The 25066-nt window shown below is 37.8% G+C and overlaps 3 protein-coding genes across 3 annotated transcripts in view; 2 read left to right on the forward strand and 1 right to left on the reverse strand.

Annotated features, from left to right (window-relative positions):
• Positions 1-7119, reverse strand: part of VPS52 (VPS52 subunit of GARP complex) — a 49040-nt gene extending 41921 nt beyond the window's left edge. The window contains exons 1-2 of the mRNA XM_053721882.1: positions 7053-7119; positions 2987-3059 (exon numbers count right to left, since the gene is read on the reverse strand). Coding sequence (XP_053577857.1) covers positions 2987-3059; positions 7053-7061 — 82 coding nt within the window. The 5' untranslated portion in view covers positions 7062-7119. The remainder of the gene's footprint in view (positions 1-2986; positions 3060-7052) is intronic.
• Positions 7120-7210: 91 nt separating this feature from the next.
• Positions 7211-14679, forward strand: RPS18 (ribosomal protein S18). Its single transcript, XM_053721883.1, has 6 exons — positions 7211-7261; positions 9656-9754; positions 10001-10087; positions 10177-10278; positions 10502-10593; positions 14557-14679. The coding sequence occupies exons 1-6, from the start codon at positions 7259-7261 to the stop codon at positions 14630-14632; spliced, it is 459 nt and encodes a 152-aa protein (XP_053577858.1). The 5' UTR covers positions 7211-7258; the 3' UTR covers positions 14633-14679.
• A 6846-nt stretch (positions 14680-21525) lies between these two features.
• Positions 21526-25066, forward strand: part of WDR46 (WD repeat domain 46) — a 112773-nt gene continuing 109232 nt past the window's right edge. The window contains exon 1 of the mRNA XM_053721884.1: positions 21526-21650. Within this exon, the coding sequence (XP_053577859.1) occupies positions 21624-21650 (27 nt within the window). The 5' untranslated portion in view covers positions 21526-21623. The remainder of the gene's footprint in view (positions 21651-25066) is intronic.

Raw genomic sequence — 25066 nt, forward strand, 5'->3', positions numbered from 1 at the left:
AGAGATAGATCTGATGGCCTCTCATCTAAACAAGAAACTTCCCAGGTATCTGTACAGATCCCGGGATCCTCAGGCGGAGGCAGTGGATGCATTATCACTTCCTTGGAAGTATCATCCTGCCTATATCTTTCCGCCTCTAGTTCTTCTTCCAAGAGTAATCTCCAAGATTCTGAGGGAATGCTCGTTTGTTCTGCTAATAGCTCCGGCATGGCCTCACAGGTTTTGGTATGCGGATCTTGTCCGGATGGCATCTTGCCAACCATGGACTCTTCCGTTAAGACCAGACCTTCTGTCTCAAGGTCCTTTTTTCCATCCGGATCTGAAATCCTTAAATTTAAAGGTATGGAGATTGAACGCTTGATTCTTGGTCATAGAGGTTTCTCTGACTCCGTGATTAATACTATGTTACAGGCTCGTAAATCTGTATCTCGAGAGATATATTATAGAGTCTGGAAGACTTATATTTCTTGGTGTCTTTCTCATCATTTTTCTTGGCATTCTTTTAGAATACCGAGAATTTTACAGTTTCTTCAGGATGGTTTAGATAAGGGTTTGTCCGCGAGTTCTTTGAAAGGACAAATCTCCGCTCTTTCTGTTCTTTTTCACAGAAAGATTGCTATTCTTCCTGATATTCATTGTTTTGTACAAGCTTTGGTTCGTATAAAACCTGTCATTAAGTCAATTTCTCCTCCATGGAGTTTGAATTTGGTTTTGGGAGCTCTTCAAGCTCCTCCGTTTGAACCTATGCATTCATTGGACATTAAATTACTTTCTTGGAAAGTTTTGTTCCTTTTGGCCATCTCTTCTGCTAGAAGAGTTTCTGAATTATCTGCTCTTTCGTGTGAGTCTCCTTTTCTGATTTTTCATCAGGATAAGGCGGTGTTGCGAACTTCTTTTGAATTTTTACCTAAAGTTGTGAATTCCAACAACATTAGTAGAGAAATTGTGGTTCCTTCATTATGTCCTAATCCTAAGAATTCTAAGGAGAAATCATTGCATTCTTTGGATGTTGTTAGAGCTTTGAAATATTATGTTGAAGCTACGAAATCTTTCCGTAAGACTTCTAGTCTATTTGTTATCTTTTCCGGTTCTAGGAAAGGCCAGAAAGCTTCTGCCATTTCTTTGGCATCTTGGTTGAAATCTTTAATTCATCTTGCCTATGTTGAGTCGGGTAAAATTCCGCCTCAAAGAATTACAGCTCATTCTACTAGGTCAGTTTCTACTTCCTGGGCGTTTAGGAATGAAGCTTCGGTTGACCAGATCTGCAAAGCAGCAACTTGGTCCTCTTTGCATACTTTTACTAAATTCTACCATTTTGATGTATTTTCTTCTTCTGAAGCAGTTTTTGGTAGAAAAGTTCTTCAGGCAGCGGTTTCAGTTTGAATCTTCTGCTTATGTTTTTTGTTAAACTTTATTTTGGGTGTGGATTATTTTCAGCAGGAATTGGCTGTCTTTATTTTATCCCTCCCTCTCTAGTGACTCTTGTGTGGAAAGATCCACATCTTGGGTAGTCATTATCCCATACGTCACTAGCTCATGGACTCTTGTTAATTACATGAAAGAAAACATAATTTATGTAAGAACTTACCTGATAAATTCATTTCTTTCATATTAACAAGAGTCCATGAGGCCCACCCTTTTTTGTGGTGGTTATGATTTTTTTGTATAAAGCACAATTATTCCAATTCCTTATTTTATATGCTTCGCACTTTTTTTCTTATCACCCCACTTCTTGGCTATTCGTTAAACTGATTTGTGGGTGTGGTGAGGGGTGTATTTATAGGCATTTTAAGGTTTGGGAAACTTTGCCCCTCCTGGTAGGAATGTATATCCCATACGTCACTAGCTCATGGACTCTTGTTAATATGAAAGAAATGAATTTATCAGGTAAGTTCTTACATAAATTATGTTTTCTGGTCTCTTACTCTGACTGGTTTTATGTCCCTTTAAATGTAGCCACCAATCAGCAAATGCTATCTAGGGTTCTGAATCAAAAATGGCCCGGCTCCTAAGCTTACATTCTTGCTTTTTAAAATAAAGATAGCAAGAGAACGAAGAAAATTTGATAACAGGAGTAAATTAGAAAGTTGCTTAAAATTGCTGCTCTTGCTGAAAATCATGAAAGAAAAAAAATTGGGTTTAGTGTCCCTTTAAACTGCGCTTTTAAAACTTCAGTCTAAAGGAATAGTAAAGGATTATAAAACTGTGCTCCAAGTTAGGTCAACAAAACACCCACATCGATTTATAATTATTATACTGTATAAGTAAAATCTTCTTACAGTTTTTGAAAAACAAACTAGTAAGTAATATAAATTATAATTTCTTATTTAAAAAATAATGTCACAAAAGACATGCATTGTAATACTTGAATAAATTAGCATTCATTTACATATTGAAATGTTGCGACCGAGTTGCTGAGCCCTAAATTAAAGTTAAAGTGATGGTAAACTTTTCCCTTTGTATACACAGATCTAGAATGTAGCAATAATTGTAATGAAGATGCACACTAGCATTAAAAAAAATTGTGTGAGTGCCGTATGGCTAGAGAACTGATTGGAGAACAATTTAAACCGTTAGCTCACAAAAAAAAATACTATTGAAGAGGGAGGCCGGAGCGTGGGTTATTTGAATTTCAGCGCTAAATTAAAAACTAAGTTATAGCTTATCTTCATTACAATTGATTAATTAAACTCCATCTAAAATACATCACTAACTTTCCGGATCTGTTTACATAAAGGGGAGGTTTACCATCACGTTAATAATAATTTAATAGTGTGGAAGTGCAGCCATGTTAACTCCAAGAGGGGGCTGAATGTGAAGTTCAGATTGGGCTTATTACTTTTAATTACAAGTGCGTAAGGCTGACAAGTTCTATTCTCATTCTGGCGTTAGTGATTTTATGGATTTACATACGAAGAGAGAAAAGAAGTAAAGTGACAAAGAGAGAAAAAGTAGAAAAAGAAAAGAAAGAAGGAAATATACTAACTGCCAACATTGTCCATAGTGAGATCATCAGAGGTCAAATCCAGATCTCCCAGGTTTAACATCACCTCCTCCATCTATATAGAGTCATACATAAAAAAATAAATAAAACAAATAACAATAGGTATGTGTATCACTGTCTTGATTTTACATCTAATCATATACCGCAGTCATATTGCGTCTTAACATCCAGTATTACCACTGTACCAACACAACACACTACTGAGTGTGCAATAAAGAGAACAGTTCAAACAACATACTACTAGCCCTGCACCTCCTCGTCCAGCACTTTCTCACCAAACTACATGGCACTTAATGATGAAGTGAAATCAACTGAGTGACTGATACAGGGGGATAACAAAAATGCACAAGGAGGTAATAATGACATAAGGGGAGTAACAATGATGCACAAGGGGGTGATAATGACATATGGGGAGTAACAATGATGCACAAGGGGGTGATAATGACATATGGGGAGTAACAATAATGCACAAGGGGGTGATAATGACATATGGGGAGTAACAATAATGCACAAGGGGGTGATAATGACATATGGGGAGTAACAATGATGCACAAGGGGGTGATAATGACATATGGGGAGTAACAATAATGCACAAGGGGGTGATAATGACATATGGGGAGTAACAATAATGCACAAGGGGGTGATAATGACATATGGGGAGTAACAATAATGCACAAGGGGTGATAATGACATATGGGGAGTAACAATAATGCACAAGGGGGTGATAATGACATATGGGGAGTAACAATAATGACATAAGGGGAGTAACAATAATGCACAAGGGGGTGATAATGACATATGGGGAGGAACAATAATGCACAAGGGGGTGATAATGACATTTGGGGAGTAGCAATAATGCACAAGGGGGTAATAATGACATAAGGGGAGTAACAATAATGCACAAGGGGGTGATAATGACATAAGGGGAGTAATAATAATGCACAAGCAGGTAATAATGACATAAGGGGAGTAACAATGATACACAAGGGGGTGATAATGACATATGGGGAGTAACAATAATGCACAAGGGGGTGATAATTACATATGGGGAGTAACAATAATGCACAAGGGGGTGATAATGACATATGGGGAGTAACAATAATCCACAAGGGGGTGATAATGACATATGGGGAGTAACAATAATGCACAAGGAGTGATAATTACATATGGGGAGTAACAAGGATGCACAAGGGGGTGATAATGACATAAGGGGAGTAACAATGATATACAAGGGGGTGATAATTACATATGGGGAGTAACAATAATGCACAAGGGGGTGATAATGACATATGGGGAGTAACAATAATGCACAAGGGGGTGATAATGACATATGGGGAGTAACAATAATGCACAAGGGGGTGATAATGACATATGGGGAGTAACAATAATGCACAAGGAGTGATAATTACATATGGGGAGTAACAAGGATGCACAAGGGGGTGATAATGACATAAGGGGAGTAAATGATATACAAGGGGGTGATAATTACATATGGGGAGTAACAAGGATGCACAAGGGGGTGATAATGACATAAGGGGAGTAACAATGATACACAAGGGGGTGATAACATAAGGGGGCACTAAGGATGCACAATGAGTAATAATGACATAAGGGGGCATTTCGGATACACAATGGGTAATAATGACATAAGGGGGCACTAAGGATACACAAGGGGTAATAATGACATAAGGGGGCACTAAGGATACACAAGGGGTAATAATGACATAAGGGGGCACTAAGGATACACAATGGGTAATAATGACATAAGGGGGCACTAAGGATACACAATGGGTAATAATGACATAAGGAGGCACTAAGGATACACAATGGGTAATAATGACATAAGGGGGCACTAAGGATACACAATGGGTAATAATGACATAAGGGGGCACTAAGGATACACAATGGGTAATAATGACATAAGGAGGCACTAAGGATACACAATGGGTAATAATGACATAAGGGGGCACTAAGGATACACAATGGGTAATAATGACATAAGGAGGCACTAAGGATACACAATGGGTAATAATGACATAAGGAGGCACTAAGGATACACAATGGGTAATAATTACATAAGGGGCACTAAGGATACACAATGGGTAATAATGACATAAGGAGGCACTAAGGATACACAATGGGTAATAATGACATAAGGGGGCACTAAGGATACACAATGGGTAATAATTACATAAGGGGCACTAAGGATACACAATGGGTAATAATGACATAAGGAGGCACTAAGGATACACAATGGGTAATAATGACATAAGGGGCACTAAGGATACACAATGGGTAATAATGACATAAGGGGCACTAAGGATGCACAATGGGTAATAATGACATAAGGGGCACTAAGGATACACAATGGGTAATAATGACATATGGGGGTACTAAGGATACACAATGGGTAATAATGACATAAGGGGGCACTAAGGATACACAATGGGTAATAATGACATAAGGGGGCACTAAGGATACACAATGGGTAATAATGACATATGGGGGTACTAAGGATGCACAATGGGTAATAATGACATAAGGGGCACTAAGGATACACAATGGGTAATAATGACAAATGGGGGTACTAAGGATGCACAATGGGTAATAATGACATAAGGGGCACTAAGGATACACAATGGGTAATAATGACATAAGGGGCACTAAGGATACACAATGGGTAATAATGACATATGGGGTACTAAGGATGAACAATGGGTAATAATGACATAAGGGGACACTAAGGAAACACAATGAGTAATAATTACATAAGGGGCACTAAGGATACACAATGGGTAATAATGACATAAGGGGCACTAAGGATACACAATGGGTAATAATGACATAAGGGGCACTAAGGATACACAATGGGTAATAATGACATAAGGGGCACTAAGGATACACAATGGGTATTAATGACAAATGGGGGCACTAAGGATACACAATGGGTAATAATGACATAAGGGGGCACTAAGGATACACAATGGGTAATAATGACATAAGGGGGCACTAAGGATACACAATGGGTAATAATGACATATGGGGGTACTAAGGATGAACAATGGGTAATAATGACATAAGGGGCACTAAGGATACACAATGGGTAATAATGACATAAGGGGGCACTAAGGATACGCAATGGGTAATAATGACATATGGGGGTACTAAGGATGCACAATGGGTAATAATGACATAAGGGGCACTAAGGATACACAATGGGTAATAATGACATAAGGGGGCACTAAGGATACACAATGGGTAATAATGACATAAGGGGCACTAAGGATACACAATGGGTAATAATGACATAAGGGGCACTAAGGATACACAATGGGTAATAATGACATAAGGGGGCACTAAGGATACACAATGGGTAATAATGACATATGGGGGCACTAAGGATACACAATGGGTAATAATGACATAAGGGGGCACTAAGGATACACAATGGGTAATAATGACATAAGGGGCACTAAGGATACACAATGGGTAATAATGACATAAGGGGCACTAAGGATACGCAATGGGTAATAATGACATAAGGGGGCACTAAGGATACACAATGGGTAATAATGACATAAGGGGCACTAAGGATACACAATGGGTAATAATGACATAAGGGGGCACTAAGGATACGCAATGGGTAATAATGACATATGGGGGTACTAAGGATGCACAATGGGTAATAATGACATAAGGGGCACTAAGGATACACAATGGGTAATAATGACATAAGGGGCACTAAGGGATTAATATATAGGATACCAAACACATAAAAAGGAGCAACAACCCGGAATAACGTGGTAAAAAAACTTTGTATAAGGGGTGCCAAGGACGCACAAATGAGTGACTGACATATGATGCTGCATCAACATAAGAAACTATTATAAGCCTATACAGGTAGTTAACCACACAGAGCCTTACAGATAAATGTAAATAAGGCTTATAATAAGGTAACAGAATGGGATAACGTGAATAGAATATACAAATAATAGGCACCAATCCGTTTCACGGAGTGACGTAACAAGGTACCCCTGAACCCCCTCACCTCAGCCATCGCTTCATCAGCTAATGAGCCAAGACACAACCTGGCTGCTTCTCTTCCAACTATATTAATTCCGGGTTCTCAAGTCAACTACAAATCCCAGCGTACCTAGTACTTTTCCGGACGTGACGTCTTTGGAGGGCGCACCGGTTCTATAAGGGGGACGATCGTCACTTCCTCTTTCTCTCTCTTCCTCCGAGACCGCCACCATGGTGAGAATAGAAACTTGTAAAGGAGAGGGGTTAGTTGGTAATCTGCTTGCATCCACCACCGGAGAGACGTTAGGGCTTGTAAAGTTTTGTTGGTTGTGTACCGGGGTCTTTGTGCTATGATATAGGAGCCATATTGCTGGGAATACAACATCTGTGCGCAGTCAGGTTGTAGTATAGGGTGCGCTACGTGTAATGTAGGAATAGCTAAAGAGCAGCGAAGTTCTATCGTTATAAAGATCTTAAACAGAGCTAGTCTTGCTGGGACCCGGTTATCTTATATTGCATCTGTGTTCCTGACTTGTACTGTGTGTAACATCCGTAGGCTTGTTGTACAGTGAGTTGTATTGGTGATGTAGTGTATTGATCAGGCTCTCAAATCCTGTGTCATATGTGGTCTACACTAGATCTCAAACTGAAAGGTGCACTGGGATTATTATGAATACATTTAAGTCCAGAAGGGATAGGGAAGTTAAAATTTAACTTGCATGTAACTTTAAGAAATTTTTAAATTTACTTCTATTTTCCAATGTGCTTTGTTCTCTTGTTATCCCTTGTTGAAAAATATGCCCATATCCTACATTAGTGGGAGCTGATTGGTGCCTGCAAACATTTTGCTTTTTGTGATTGGCTGATTTGATGTGTTCATCTTGCTGCCAGTAGTGCAATGCTGTTCATTCAAAGGATAACAATAGAACAAAGCACATTTGATAATAGAAGTAAATTGGAAAGTTGTTTAAAATGTTCTATCCAAATCATTAAAGATGAGGTTTCCTGACTACTGTTGAAATTATTTCTGGCCTGTAAGTTTTTGATTGCTACATGCTCTCCTATAGAACATTCTCTCCTGGCTCCTAAAGTGTTGCTGACTAAACTGATTTTGGAGGTCCCAGTTTTCAAATATTAAAGGGACAGTAAACCTAGCAAATGTTATATAATTCTGTACATAGTGCAGAATTATATAATAGCTTACTGCCATGTTTCTAAAGCAAAGGGTTGTATAGATATTTTGCAATGAAAACAGAACGCCGCTCCTGCTTCTAGTGAGCAGGTCTGTTCTTTAAAAAGATAGATAATCCCTTTATTACCCATTCCCCAGTTTTGCATAACCAAACAGTTTATTAAAATACTTTTTATCTCTGATTACCTTGTATCTAAGCATCTTCTGACAGCCCCCTGATCAAATGACATTTTATATATTATCTTGACTTTTGTTTTAGCCAATTAGTGCAGTGTCTGCCAGGGGCGTGATAACATTATCTATATGGTTCACATGAACTAGCTCGCCCCTGTTGTGAAAAGCAAAAAAAAAAAGCATGTGATAAGAGGTGGCCTTCAAGGGTTCAGAAATCTTATGAGCCTTCCTAGGTTTAGCTTACATCTAAGAATACCAAGGGAACAAGGCAAAATTTGTCATAAAAGTAATTTGGGAAGTTTAAAATTACATGCTCTATCTGAATCATTAACGTGTTTTTGGACTTGACTGTCCCTTTAAGTGCAGAACACTGTTATATTCCACACAGCCATTGGCTGCACACTCTAGTGACCTATTTATAACTGTCCCTAATTGGCCACAGCAGTGAAGGTAACCTAAGTTAAAACATGGCAGCCCCCTTTTTTTTCTTCCATATTTTATATATATACTACTAATTTTGGCACTATTTAAACAGTGAATTAAACTTTGAAAAATACATCTACGTGTTCTCAGACTAATCTTTTATTGGAATGCAAACCTTTATAGCATTTATTTAGTGTTTAATTGCCCTTTTAAAGTATATGTTGACACTGACAAGTGTCCCTTATCCAATTTAAACTTAGTATGGTGAACATCAGTTTAAGGGACAGTGAAATTAAAATGAAACTCACAATTCGGAACATGCATTTTAAGGTATTTTTTTTTTCTCTGCTATAACATTTACTCTGTGAGTTGTGTTTTTTTTTTTTTTTTTTGTATCCTATGGAGTAATGATACCTGGGTAGGTCTGATCAGGTGCACAGCTAAGATAGGTGCTTGATTGGTGGCTGTAAATAAGACTTTTATTGGTTGCATTCCAATAGTGCATTGCGGTTTCTTATCGCCTGCTTTTTAAGAGGATGACGCCAAACTAATTTAATAGAAGTTAAATTTCTTTAATATTGCATCCTTTATCTGAATGCTAAAGTTTACCTGTACCTGGATTACATTTTAAAATGCCCTGCTAGATACAAGAGAAACTGACCACTTTGCTTTATTTAATAAAAAAAAAACTTTTGTTCCTGGTAGTTTAGCTTGAATAGTTGGGATTGCTGCAGTTTTTTCTCCTAGGTCTTAGCTTAGGTGTTTTACTTATATTAAAATATTTTTAAATGCCTGTGCATATGTGTAATATGTATTTTTTTTTTTTTTTACTTTTGCAGTCTCTTGTTATCCCGGAGAAGTTCCAGCACATTCTTCGTGTTCTGAACACGAATATCGATGGACGCAGGAAGATTGCCTTTGCGATCACTGCTATTAAGGTGACTTTTAAATCTCTTCTATAACCTGTCTTGCCCTATCTTAGCAGTTTCATGTATCCCTTAAGTACGGAAACTTAATTTTTTTTTTTCTTGTACGGATAATTTTATGTAGAACTGTGGTGCTTTCGATCACTAAAAGTATCCTCTGCCACAGATCTAACTTTTTGGCGGCTCACCCAAAAGTAAACACTTATCTCTCACCCAGTTTTTGGCTTTTCACTGACTTGTCTGTCCGTTTAATCACAGGGTGTAGGACGTCGTTATGCACATGTGGTTCTTCGTAAAGCCGACATCGATCTGACAAAAAGAGCTGGAGAACTCACAGAAGATGAGGTAAGTAAACTCTATTTCCTGGCAATCGCATTTCCTATGAAATATTTTCTTTGTTTTTCACTTCTCTAATAGTATTTTTTTAATTTTAGGTTGAACGCGTAGTCACAATTATGCAGAATCCTCGTCAGTACAAGATCCCAGACTGGTTCCTCAACAGGCAAAAAGACATCAAGGATGGCAAATACAGCCAGGTAACTACACTTGAGTGCATGTTTAGAGGTGTGATGGGATTAGCTGGTGTGGTGCTGTGAAAGGGCTCCTTTGTGTCCTGGGGCTGATGACTCGAGGTTTAACACATCCTGGTGCTGGCTATAAAACAGATGGTGCTTAGGGATGTTCTGTATATAGTGTTCCTGATAACGTGCTGCTTTCCAAACAACTATAATGCACTAATCTAAATACCACTTTGTCTAGGTTTTGGCTAACGGTCTGGACAACAAACTCCGTGAAGATCTGGAGCGGCTCAAGAAGATAAAGGCGCACAGAGGCCTGCGTCACTTCTGGGGGTGAGTGATCCTTGTCTCAGCAGTCTACCGTTCCTCTGGTATTGATGGAGATGTTGGTCTTAAGTCTTTTTCTGTTTTGTGAGAATTGTTCATTGTATCCTGGTAACTTGTCTAAGGACTGTGCACGCTCATACATTTTATTAAGAATTGGAATTCACATCAGTTTTATTTCAAAATGCTACTAAGGCTTGTGTTAGCGATACTTATTCATGTCTATTCCTAATATGTTCATGCGCAGTGCCTGATCAAAGCTGACGCATGCACGTACTAAATTCTCTTTAGCTCTAGTGGCGGAAAGATAGCGGGTTGGACAAGGATGACTTGTGTATTTTCCCGTCTGATAAAGTTTTTTTTTTTTGGTTTTGCTATAAGAGGACGTACATGGATTGCACTAGTTTTGTGGTAGATTTAGAAGTTATGAGACAAAAACATTGTGCTTCAGTTCAGATATCCACAAAATGTGGCCTGAGGACGGGTTTGAAAACTAATCGGCTAATTAGTAAGCACCATTTTACCTGCTCTCATCCAAGGTAATCCAGAAAACCTGGACTGTTTGAGGCGTGAGGACAGGTTTGAAAACCAGTGCTCTAGATAAAATGAGACCTTGCATGTCTTGACTGACATCTAACAGTTGAGAATCGTGACGCTAAAATAAAATTCTCAACATTTTAAACCTACTATTGATGACACCAGTCATTTTTGAGTAACTTTCACTAGGATTTGTCCAATCCATACAGACACTACTCCATTCAGGTAAATGAGAACAAGCCTCATTCATTAAATTGGCTGAAATCTTCATAATGTATACATCCACTTAATACAAAAACACTTGGGTACAAAAACATGTAAGATCTTAGTCACCTTTTATCATAAACTCGGGTCGTTTTTGTTTTTTTCTTTATGTATTCTTGCAATATCTAGAATCCAATGCTCCCATTTTTAACCCTTTCATGATCATGTCTACATCAGAACAACGTTCCGATGTAGACAAATTGAAATCCCACGATCGTGCACGAGATTTCAATTATGGGATTGGATCGTGGGGCATCTTTATGACGCTAGGCACGCCCTCCAGACTGCAATCACATCCAGGAAGCGTCATCTGCTTCAGGACAGCCAAACGGCTATGACATATTCCATTCTAATGGCTCTAAAGCCCAGCGCCATCTGGACGGAATAGAATGCCATAACGACGCTAAAAGGTTAAGATGTATGTACAAAGATGCCAGTAAAAATGTCCATCTCCCTGGCCTAAGGGGCAGTAAAGGTCCTTCTGCGGGGCTATGTGTTTAACCCCTCTAAAGCAGGTTAAACAAAGTGCCACCCAGGAACAGCAGAATCGGTAGCTCTACTTGCATGAACCAGCTGTGCATCTAAGCTAATGGCAGAATAGTAACTTGGAAAATGGTCAATTTTCCTGGAACTTGTCATAATGCACATTCGCCAAACTGGCTTTAGTAGTAAAACATTGCATCAACCCCTGGACGGCATGGTACTTTAAGCGTCCTGCTTCTACAAAACGTAAAATCCAGGCGTTTAAAGGGACAGTCAACACCAGAATTTTTGTTTTAAAAGATGAGAATTCCTTAATTACCCATTTCCCCAGTTTTGCATAACCAACAGTTATAATACACGTTTTACCTCTAAGTACCTTGTATCTAAGCCTCTGCAGACTGCCCCCCTTATTTTAGTTCTTTTGATAGACTTGCATTTTAGCCAATCAGTGCTTACTCCTCTGTAAATTCACATGCATGAGCTCAGTGATATCTATATGAAACACATGAACTAATGCCCCTAGTGGTGAAACTGTCAAAATGCATTTAGATTAGCGGCCTTCAAGGTATAAGAAATTAGCATATGAACCTCCTAGGTTTAGCTTTCAACTAAGAATACCAAGAGAACAAAGCAAAATTGGTGATAAAAGTTGAATCGTGTGTTTGTTTTGTTTGGTTTTTTTTTGGGTTTGACTGTCCCTTTAAGTCACATATTTGCATAGACTATCACATGACTTCCTGTTTCCTTAATCTTTACATCAGAACTTTGTTCTAATCTTCAACACTTGCACCTGTCCTGTAAGGGGTTAAGCTGTCAACTAGATTTTTGTGTTTTGAGGTAGGATTTTTATTTACGCATCAGATTAAACTATAGCTTGTGGAACCGCAACAATTTAGCATTTTTAGCTGGATGAGCCCCCATATTCTCGTCTGGTGTAAGAAGCGTATCGGCCAGATGTAGATTTGTGATTACTAATTACTTACCTCCCCATAGTTGTAAGATGGTCTCACTATAAAACTGATTTGGGTCCTGATAAGGTCACAGTACACTTGGTGCACAACTGATCACACTGACACTTTACAAAATCTTCACATCCCTGTCTTGCCAGTGTTATGGAGTCTGGCTTAATGTTAAACAGCATTGCATGCATTAAAATGTCCCTATATGGGAAGGATCTTATAAGTGTTATGCAGTAGGGCAAATAAAGTGCCAGGCCAGCTCATTTCCACATTGGGAGACTTGCTGATCTCTACGCACATTTATTTTCCCTTTCTCTAATATTGCAGTGGGAGTTATTTTTAGCCAGTGTGAAGTCTGTACTTTGTTCTTTTTAAATGGATATATAAAGAGGAAACCGCTTCCAGCATGAAAACATTGCCCTATTTAACCCCTTTGTCGACATCATTGTTAACATCTGAACAAAGTTCCAATGTAAACACTTGCTGTAAAATATGAAATCATGAGATTTCAAGGCCAGGGATTAGCTCATTGGGGACTGCTTATGCTGACACACACGTGCCAAAGTGGGAGGCTGCAGGATGCCTTCTATGATAGGACGTTCCATGCCTTCCTAATGGCGTTCAAGCCAAGTGCTGTTAGGACGGCATAGAACATTCTGAACTGCATGAAGGGGTTAAAGGGACCATATTCAAAATTTACTTGATTCAGATGGAAGTGTTTACAATTCCATTCTGCTTACATATAAAGTTTGCTTTTTTTCTTGATCTTTGAAAAGCATACCTAGGTATTCTCAGGAGCAGCAACACTGTTGGCTGTATATGTCTTGTCATTGGCTCGCCAGATCGGCTAGCTCACAATGTGTTGCTACTACAAGAAATGATACTAAGAGAATAAAGCAAATTTGAGAATAGAAATTGGGAAAAAAAAACTGGTTTGTCAGCTCACCTTTTTCACTGTGAGGGGTTGAATAGCTCAGCTCTTGCTGACAGCTGCAAGACTGCGCTATTGCCAAAAAAACATCCCCCCACACTCCACCTACAGGGTACATCTGTGCTGTAAGGGGTTAAACTTTTTATGTTCTATAAATCGTGACACTTTTTTTCGCATCCCTTTTAATTGCTCTTTTGTATAATAGGAAATATTGTGAATGCTAGCCATTCTCTAAACACTTTACTTCAGCATGTCCTTAGATATGACCAGAGAGATTCTATATCTTTTGGAAACTGTTTTGCTTGTGCACCACTGTACAATGGTGCAGTAAGGTGTTCAACCCAAGAGCAATATTTTAAACTTGTTTACAAAATTTTTAGGGTGCGGTGTAACCTACCTGCAGTATGTGAGAAAAACAGTTCAATATCCAGCACTTTAACCCTCAGCTGTGTGCATACTGCAATAGGATCACTGCAATGGTCCTTCAAGTAATATATAGCGCAAAAGTAGCAGTCGCACCACTGCTAGTCATGAACATGACTAAGGGTGGATAGCCCGAAACGTTCTGTTTTCCTGGCTCCCACTATGTGGAAATAAAAACACTTTTGATTAAGGATATTGTGGTGCGACTGCTACTTTTGTGCTATACTACCTACAGTATGTGGCAGGTGTAAGTTGCTATTGGCTAGGTTATGTAAACATTTGTAGCTATGAATGCGAAGAACATTAATCTAGTTTCTTTCTAGGCTGCGTTATAATGTAAATGCTGTATTAACCTATTCTCCTTTTCTCCCACAGCTTGCGTGTCAGAGGTCAGCATACAAAGACCACTGGACGTCGTGGACGCACAGTTGGTGTGTCCAAGAAGAAGTAATCTGTTCAGCTATGGTGTTTGTCAATAAAGTTCTGTAAAAAAATAAAGTTTGCTTTGTTTTTTTTTATTTAAAGGCAGTATTAGAATTTCCAATTTTCCACATCAAATCTTTTAGAAGACTTAAAGTTAAACCTAAAACACAAAAGGTTACTTTCATGATTACATAGGGAATAAGCATTTCAAGTTTATCTAATTTGCTTCTTTAATTATCTTTTTTGTTTGAAAAAGCAGCAATTGCACTACTTTGAGTTAAGTGAACATATGAGAGCCACTAATGTGAGGCATATATGCAATCACCAACCGAGCCTACCTAGGTATTTTCAACAAGATACCAATGAGAACTAAACAAATTTGATAACATAAGTAAATTGGGATGTTTTTTATTTAAATCACATGCCCTATCTGAATCGGGAAAGAGTTTGGTTTCCTCTCCCTTTAAGGGCCACAATTTTTTTTTTTTGTATGGCAAACGTTTAACCAGGTCAACATGTATTGTATCTCTATCGCAGTCTTATGATTACAGATAAACACATAAATGTTTTCAAGGAGTACTAATATGTAATCCATCAAATGGCTCAGGCTTTTGTGCTTAAACATTTTTACACTGTAGTTTAATGCAAACATTTGTTTTAAATTGGACTACAACATTCTATAGCTAATTTACAGTAATGAACATTAGATATATAGGGACAAAAAACTAGCGGAGAACAGCTAATGTACCAGAGGTATGAAGCATGGCTGTGTAGTCACCAATCATCTGCTAGCTCCCAGTAAGGCATTGCTGTTTCTAAGTCTATTCTAGGTATGCCTGTCAATAAAGGATACATAGAAAAGGAAGCAACTTGTATAATAGAAGTAAATTGGAAAGTTTGTTTTAAGTTGCCTGGTCTATCTGAATCATGAGTAATGTTTTGTCGCTTTTAAAGTATATATTTTGGCAGATTACAGGTACAAAAACAAAGTTGTCAACCCAGCAGTGGTTCTGTGCCAGTCCGCAGTTTAAAGGAACACACCCCTCCCCTATCTATCGGCATTAAAGTGGGGGGAAATGACTTTCTAACTTGGAAGAACGTGTAATTCTACCTCTAACCCACATAATTTATGTGGCTCCTGTGCAGGACTTTTGTGTGAACAACCTTTGCTGTGGTTTACAGTTCTATTGTAAACGGTGGGGAATTATACAAACTAAAGCATGTAGCATTTCCACTGCAGTGTCCCTTTAAATGGAGTAGGATGGTGGCACAATTTGTCTGTGTTTTAAAGGGACATTAAACACTACATTTTGTAAGCATCGTATTGAGGTTATTTCCTGCTAGTTGTGGTTGCTGCCATGCTAAAATTTACCTTTTTATGTCCTGGTGCTGATGTGTTGGCACATGTGCAGTAACTCTCTCCTTTAGATACCTGCAATGTAACTTAAGTTCCAAAATGGTGGAACCCAAAATTAGAGGGAGGTGCATGAAATGTATAGTGTCCTTTCGGCCCTAGAACAGCAGTGATGTTTCCAACTGCACATGTCGGGGTGGATCTTATAAAAAATGAAGTACATGTTTTGGAAATGGCTGTTTAATACAGTTTATAGGAACCATAATTGGATAGCAAGAAAAAACAACTTATGGAGTTAGCTGTCAACTGTTCTCGGCTTAAAAAAGGGGAAACTTAGGTTCAAACATGACAGCACCCATTATTTTATAGAAACTTAGTGAAACTGACAAACAAGACAGGAATTTAATTCCCCCCTCCTTATAATTCAGATAGAACATACAGTTTTAGACACGTTTATAATTTAATGATATAAATTTGGTTAATTCCCCTGGTAACCTTTATTAAAGGAGCAGCACTTCTGGGAGCTAGCTGAATACATCAGCAAGCCAATTATAAGTGGAATATATTTGCAGCCACCAATCAGCTAGCATCCAGCTCCTGAGCCTTCCAATGTATGCTTTTCAACCAGGGATACAAAGTAAATTGCAAAGTTGTTTAAGATTGCCCTGACACATGAAAGATCTATGCTAGATTTTATGTCCCTTTTAAATTGTAGGAAAATGGGACTGTAATGAAAGTAGGTTACAAAGTTGTTAGGGATGTGAATTCAGCAGGTTCGTTAGCTGCCAAATCAGGAAGGAGGAGGCTGCTTGAGGCTTTTGGCTCTTTTCAGAGCTGGGTATCTTGTGAAAGTGTCACACACAAAGATCTGGATTTGCACAGATCTTAGTGTTTAACAAGAAGATATCTGGTTTGATCCACTGCTGAGTGCACATCCTTAGTTTTTATTTTATTAAAACTACACAAACATTTTATATTATGTCAAACTGTTTAACGCCCCTTTAACACTTGAGATTGTGTTTGCTAGGTCTAATTTTGTATAACACGTTGGGTGTGGTCCATTCCATATAAGTGTGATATGTCGTCATATTTCTGTACGTGCCTATGGAGGGGCCCAAGATGGTACCCAGGGCCATATTTACAGCCCAGGTGCCTAAAGGCTCCAAAATCTGAATCATTAACTAATTGTGCTGGCACACGCTAGGCAAGCTGGAGGACGTGCATGCGTAGTTCTTGCAGCATCCTTAACACACTGCTGTCATTGCACTGTCAGTGGCCATCTTAATTAAAGTTGACAGCTGGCCGGTATTTATAATAGGCAGTGACAGGCGCCCCTCTATGGAGGGTACCTGTAGGCACATGCCTACTCTGCCTTTGTATATATCTGGCCCTGATGGTACCCTTTTCCTGTGCAATCTATCATTTAGCAGAAAGAAAATTGTGAACAGAAAGAAAATGTGTGGTGGTGGTAGGGTGCACCTACCCTTAGCTGCCTGAAGAAGAATTTGACGATATATAATAGTCTTGATCTACCAACATGTTAAGCAACTTGTGAATAATGGCATGGTCTCTTATAGCAAATCAGCGTTGTCCAACGTTCTTTTATAACTTGACCCTCCCTGGTAGTAATACCTACCAGTGAGAACCCCTCCCTGAAGGGGCGTGGATAGAACTGCCCATTCCCCCAGTTACCTGTACATAGTTAACTCCCAGACAGTATCACCACTCCTAGCTCTGTCCAGCCTTGCTAGGAGACCCTCTCCATATTTTTGCAGTAGTTTCTTGCTTTTGATTCGTCTCACAGGGAGGGCCACGATAACGAGAATTTTTCACCCAAAATATAGTAATTTCCATATCTTGGCACATATCCCTGGGTAATACCTATCAGGCTCCCTCCCAATTTTTTCCAAGACCACCTATTGGCTGGACATCTCTAGGAGGAGGGGGTGATACTGTCTGGTTGTTACCTATGTACAGGTAACTGGGGGAGTGGGCAGTTCTGTCCACGCCCCTTGGGGAAGGGATTCTCACTGGTAGGTATTATCTAGTGATATGGGCTAAGATATAGAAATTACTATATTTTGGGTGAAAATTTCTAGTTTTATGTGTGTGATAACCCAGTCATTGATCAATTAAAATTATATCAGATTTAAAATTACCCTTAACCAGGAACCTTTCTAAGCTCCCCAGACCTGTTTAACTGAAAATTCCCCTTCAGATCCCTCAGTGCTATTCAACCCTAACTGCAAGCCCCTTTGTGACCCAACTGATACCCCCAAAGCTATTTAATTGTAACTAAAAACCCAATGACATCTCATAGGCTATGAAACTTTGAAAGCTACACAACTAAAATCACCCCTAACTGTGACACCATTAAAAAAAAATCTATCCCCCCTCTAAGAGATGTTCCTATCATTAAAGGACATAATAGTAAAAACTGTAATGTGTATGAGTGCATATGTGTTTTGCAATACAATTATATTAGCAAAAATACTTCTAGTGAAAGCTACCACTCTTGGTGGCATTTGCACATACGCTACTTGTACACAAGCATTCAGATATGACACCTGCTAAGAGAGTCAGTGGAGGCTTGCACGATGCAAATAAAAGGTACAGTAAACCGCTTTTATATCCAAATATGCAGTTATGCATACTGAAACCACTTTGCAATATATTTTCATTATTTATGTTGTCTCTTTTTCATGTAATTTAGTTTTGAAAAATTGAGCAATTTCTAATTCTAAGAATATGAAAAGCTCCCTGCCTGAACTCTCAAGACTAACCCTGTCACATATATTTAACTGATAACAACTGCAAAACAGAGTACTTTATACAAACTTTGACAGCCTTGTTGTCTGTAGACTAAAGCCCAGGTTGACTTCTCCACATAAGGAAAATGGTGAGTGCAGTTTGGCTGCAAAATAATTGCAGTAAAAAGGGTGTTAATTTGTTTTAAAATCATTAAGACTTGACTGATATGTTATTCTATAGCAGCACAACAGAAATGTCTTGTAATTACAAGGAGTTTACTGTCCCTTTAAAGGGATAAGAAACCCAAATATTGTATTTCATGATTTAGAGAGATCATACAATTTTAAACAACCTACCAATATACTTCTATAATCTAATTTGCTTCTTACTCTCTTAGTATCCGTTGTTAAAAAGCATATCTAGGTAGGCTCATTAGCTGGGAGCTAGATGCTGATTGGTGGGTGTAAATATATCTCTTTTCATTAGCTTAAACACTTTGAGATTGTAATATAAAATGATAAATCGTATATATAAAATAAACTGCAATATACTTTTATTATTTATTTTGTCCCCTTTTCCTGTAATTCCATTCTGAAATTGTGAACTTTTCAGCTCCTGTTAGAAATGGAAGTACAGAACACTGTTATATTCTTCACAGCCATTGGCTGCACACTCTAGTGACCTTTTTATAACTGTCCCTAATTGGCCACAGCAGAGAAGGTAATCTAAGTTACAACATGGCAGCTCCCATTGTTTTATAGACACTAAAACTTTACACTTATTTTGTCAATATTGAAACAGCTAATGAAACTTTAATAAATACATCTACTTGTTATTCTCACTAATCTTTTCCTTGAATGCATCATTCTATCTAGCATTTATTTTGTGTTTAATGTCCCATTAAAGATTGTAGTGTTCAAGCTCTGAGTAATGCATTGCAATGCTGCCCCTTCAATAAAGGATACCAAGAGAATAAAATTAAATTGATAATAGAACTAAATTGGAAAGTTGTTTACAAATTGTGTGTTCTGTCTAAACCATGGTATCATGATGTCTGATGAAACTGCTTGATTAGCAGAGGAACGCGTTTCAACATATTGGGGCTCTGAATGACCATTTTAACCCCTTGTATATGTGCACATTTTTAAGGTTTTTATTAAACATATGTTTTTTACATATAAACCTTGGTGCCTTATTTGAATTTCGTTTGCTGGACTCTTTGGAGGAAGCTGTTAGCAGGGACCCAGTGAGCTGGAGAACTGTGAGTCTCCAGAGCGCCCCCAACAGCACAATAGAGTGCTGCCAGAATTTGTGAGTACCCTGTGTATTTTTAAAAAGCGCCCTCTGTTTTGTATGCCTAGAATCTATTGCACCCCTTTGTGCAAATATTTGGCAAACCTCAGAAAGCTACTTACAGAGCTAAAGGTAAGAGCTTTTGTTTAAAGTGATGGTAACGTTTCTAATTTGTATAATCAGATACGGAATGGAAACGATATTTTAGATTAACTTAAATTCATCCATTCTAATGAAGATACAATCTAACTTATTATTCAATATAGCAATGCAATTCTAATACCTCGCACCCTGGTCACCAACTTCAAACGTTTTTTTTTTTTTGGTGAGCTAATGGTTTAGACTGTTCTCCAATTGGGGCTCTAGCTACAAAAAAATTAAATTGTCGTATGGCTAGAGTGACGATTGGAGAACAGTCTAAACCGTTAGCTCACAAAAAAAAAAATACTTTTGAAGTGGGCGGCCATAGCGCTGGGTATTAGAATTTTGTCGCTATATTAAAAAGTAAGTTATATTGTATCTTCACTAGAATGGATGAATTCAAGTCCATATAAAATGTTGTTTCCCTTCCAAATCTGATTATACGAATTGGAAACTTTACCATCACTTTAAAGGGACACTCAATAAAATTAAACTTTCATGATTTAGATAGAGCAGCAATTTTAAACAACTTTACAATTTACTTCCATTAACAAAATGTGCACAGTCTTTTTATATTTTAACTTTTTGAGTCACCAGCTCCTACTGAGCATGTGCAAGAATAAGTGTGTATGCATTTGTGAATGGCTGATTGCTGTCACATGGTACGTGTATGCATTTGTGATTAGCTGATGGCTGTCACATGGTACAGGGAGAGTGGAAAAATACATAACTTTTAAAATTGTCAGAAATAAAAATCTACTACTCATTTGAAGTTCAGACTAAGTGCTATTGCATTGTCTTGTTATTTTACATTGGCTGATTATGCAAATCTATAGTGTTGACCGTCTAATAAAAAAGAAATAGCTCTGTTTTGTAACAGTTATTTATATTTTGATAAATTTCCAATCTCCCACTATTTATTTAACCCTTGTTTGTGGATTAAACTAATTGACAAAATGGCACAACTGGTGCTCCCCCATGTAGGTTAGCTAATCAGGGGCTTCATACTTGTGTATCCATGACTGGCTAATCTGAAGGAGCAAGCCCCTCCGTTTTGTCTGCAAACCCCTTATCGGCTGTAAAAATCATAACATTAGGGAATTTGTTAAAATGAATACACGAATACCCTTATAAAATATAGTTTGTTTCTATAGTTAAAAATACCCATTTATGGCAAAATAGATTAATTTAGTTGCTGTGTAATAGTTGTGTCACAGATAGCCTGAAGGTGCGAAATCTCAGCATTGTCATCAACGAGTTAATTGTACGACAACGCTCCTGCAAGTTCGCCCTTTCTAAATATGGATTCTGCTGTAACATCAAATATCTAACTTGCCCATACATGACATGGCTGCATGTCGTCTGTTTTTTTTTTTCACCCAACTTTATTTTCCACAAGCACGGGCTTTGCGTTCCACGTTGGTTATTGTTTTAACTTTATTGTTTCAACTTTATTGTTTCATTTTTCCGGTCAACAAACATGGCGACTGACAAGGTTCAGAAAAGGGTGAGAAACACGTGGATGTTTTATACTTCTATAACTTTATTTACAGATTGTTTATGTCTGCACAGTGTGTCAGGGAGTAGAGCAAGGTCCCGAAACATAAACGTGGCTATAAATGTGTTTTAATAAGTAATAGTGATTTGGCTTTGAATTTGGCAGAATGTATTTCAGTAGAACAGAACACATCGTAATGTTTATTATAATAATAATGAGGTATATATCCCTCATAGTTATTGTTGCTTATTATAGTGTAAACTATGTAAATATGAAATAATTACAGTGATGTCCTAGGTAGCCAGATCTATATTTCTGTTACTACTCACATATGATAAAATAGTTCCTCAGAACCAGTGTCATAAGCCTCCTGCACACACAGGTAAGGGAGGTTCACTTTCTTATTAAAGGAACACTAAAGTCAAAATTAAACTTTCATGATTCAGACAGAACATATCTTTTTTAACAACTTTCCAATTCACTTCTATTATCTAAATACACACTTTTTTTAATTTACACAATTTCTGTGGCACTAGCACCTACTGAGTATGTGCAAGAATTCACAGAATGCATTTTGTGATTGGCTAATGGCTGTCACATGATGCAATGGGAGGAGAAATATAACTACATTTTCAGAAAGAAATCTACTATTCATTTGAAAGTCAAACTAAGTGCTTTTACATTTTGGTTTTATTATACATTTACTTATTATGTTAGTCTGTTGTGTTTAGTGGTCCTTTAAGGGAACATTATGGTACTTTTTTCTTCTGTTGTAACTAAAATATGGTATTTTACAATGTATTACATTTTTTTTTGGTGAAATGGAATGCTCCTGCACTTTTATGCATGTGGAGATAGAGTTATAGGAGTTCTTATTAGTCATTAAAGTACAGGTAGCCCTCAGTTTACGCCGGGGTTAGGTTCCAGAAGGAATGGTTGTAAATAGAAACCATTGTAAATTGTAACCCAGTTTATTTTTTTATTTTTTTTTAAATATTTTATTGGTGAAGTACATCATTTCGTACATAAAAAGACATAACATTCATCGTTGTATTGATTATATATGTAACATTATGAAAACATCTTTTATGAAATTAAATATGCCAAAAAAACAAAAAGAAATAAAGATAATTGTCTATCTAAAGACAATTTTCAACTTTCATATTCTGCCTTCTAGTACTTCACATTTTATATTATTTCTGAGAAAAAGGAAAATCAAATAACCAAATGGGGATAAATCAAAACAAACAAACAAATAGACAGAAGAGAAAAAAAAAAAAAAAAAAAAGGAGAAAGGGGAAACAATTGGTATCTTAACCCCTGCCATTCCCCCGGGGCCCCCTCCCAGCCCCGCTGACCGTTCACACTTCATCTATTTTGATCTTCTATCCACTGCTGCGGGAGAATCTCCCCCGCGACCAGTGAAAGGAACGCTACAGAATTTGTCAGAGGGGCGATAAATTGTTTCTGTGATGCCAATGGCCACTTTTGAATTAACTTTAACCATTTCCCGAAATATCTCTTGAGATATTTCTCTGATACTAAATTTTTGTCGTATAGTTCTATCCTCATTTGTAGTCTAATTGCACTTGCGAGTTCAGCTATACTCGGGGCACTTATTAACTTCCATTTCTTGAAGACTAACATACGGGCCGCTAGGATAACGGTATTAATCAGCTGCTGATCCCCGTAACATGTCTGATCATGGCACAAAAAAAAAATCTTTCTGGGGGTAAATTCGCAGCCATGCTGCAAATGTCTATTCAACCAAAAATTGGCTTTCCCCCAGAATTGTCTAATCTTAGGGCATGACCAGAGACAGTGCAACATATCTGCCTTATCAGCACAACATTTGAAACACCTGTAACTTGGCTCGTCACGCACCCATTTATTCATCCTTTCTGGTGTTAAATAAAAATTATTTAATAATTTCATGTGAGCTTCCCTCCAACCCGTCTTAGTTGTAGTTGCCTCACATAGACTTAGACTCTTCTTTATATCAGATTCTTGTAAATTAGTGAAATATCTTTGGAAGGTCTCTTTAATTCGAGATAGATGTATATCCCCCAGTTTAGAATATAAGGCCTCATACCAAAAAGTGATTGATCTAACACCAGCTTTATATAATTTGAGGCCTGGCTCTATCTCATGTAAGCTCCAATCTTGTATGTCTGAACCCATTAATGATGTTATAAAACTTCTGGCCTGGAGATAAGCAAAGAAATTATTTGAAGGAAGATTATATTTATCTGATATCACGCTATACAATTGAATTATATTACTATCCAACCTAAGAAGCTGCGAGAAATATGTAATACCTTTAGTATGCCATTCTTTAAATACCCCATTATATATACCTGGAGAAAATGCGGGGGTCCCAATAATGGGTAGAAACCGGGATTTCTGGAAGTCTACTCCCATCATCCTGCAGTATTTCTGCCAAGCTAATACAATATTTGAAAATGTAATTAATTGTTTGATATTAGAGGGTAGTTTGGCGTATACATGGTGTAGAGCTGCTTTCAAACTAAAGGGTGCAATTAAATCAGACTCCATGTCGAAATATGTGACATACTGTGCTTCCGTCAGCCAGTCCGCACCATATTTGGCCAACGTAACCCAATTATAGTATCTTAAATTTGGTAAGGCCATGCCACCAAATTTTTTAGGAATAGACAATTTCTCAATTGACAGGCGTGGTTTCTTATTGCCCCAGATAAATGATGTGCATGCTCGGTTATATAAAACTATATCCTTTTTAAGAATAACCAGAGGTAAATTTTGTAGCAGGAATAAGATCCGCGGGAACAAGATTGTTTTAATCAACATAATTTTTCCTGAGAGAGAAAGAAAAAGTATGTTCCACTTTTGGAATTCAACCTCTAGGTTCGCAAACATTTTAGTATAATTTAGGCCATACCATTCCCCTGGATCTCTGCCTATGAACACCCCGAGATAATTTATACTATCTACCTCCCTGAAAGGGTGACGCGTATAGCTATATTTATTCTTGTTAATCCATAAGATCTCAGATTTCTGAGCATTGATCTTGTATCCAGTGAACTTACTAAAATGCATAATTATCTCCATACTTTTTGGAATATTTATACTGGAGTCTTTAATAAAAAGCATAATGTCATCAGCATATAACGTTATGACTATATTCTGCTTGCCCAACTGAATACCCTCCATTTCTTGCCTGAGAAGTACAGCCAGTGGTTCGAGCGCGAGGTTAAAAAGTAAGGGGGATAATGGGCACCCCTGCCGGGTTCCTCTCTGCAGAGTTATATATGACGATAATTCACCGTTAACTAGAAGTTGTGACCTAGGTTCCTTATATACTAGTTTAATTGTATCAACAAAATTACCCTGGAATCCAAATTGGGCAAGAGAAGTAAGCATATGGTCCCATATAATGGAATCAA

The sequence above is a fragment of the Bombina bombina genome, chromosome 7, assembly GCF_027579735.1.
Source record: "Bombina bombina isolate aBomBom1 chromosome 7, aBomBom1.pri, whole genome shotgun sequence".
Lineage (NCBI taxonomy): Eukaryota > Metazoa > Chordata > Amphibia > Anura > Bombinatoridae > Bombina > Bombina bombina.

What these genes read in the sequence shown, in the direction of transcription:
- RPS18 (XM_053721883.1), top strand. An exon ending in TTGCGATCACTGCTATTAAG is followed by an intron (nt 9,755 to 10,000) that starts GTGACTTTTAAA and finishes GTTTAATCACAG; the next exon opens with GGTGTAGGACGTCGTTATGC. An exon ending in AGGATGGCAAATACAGCCAG is followed by an intron (nt 10,279 to 10,501) that starts GTAACTACACTT and finishes CACTTTGTCTAG; the next exon opens with GTTTTGGCTAACGGTCTGGA.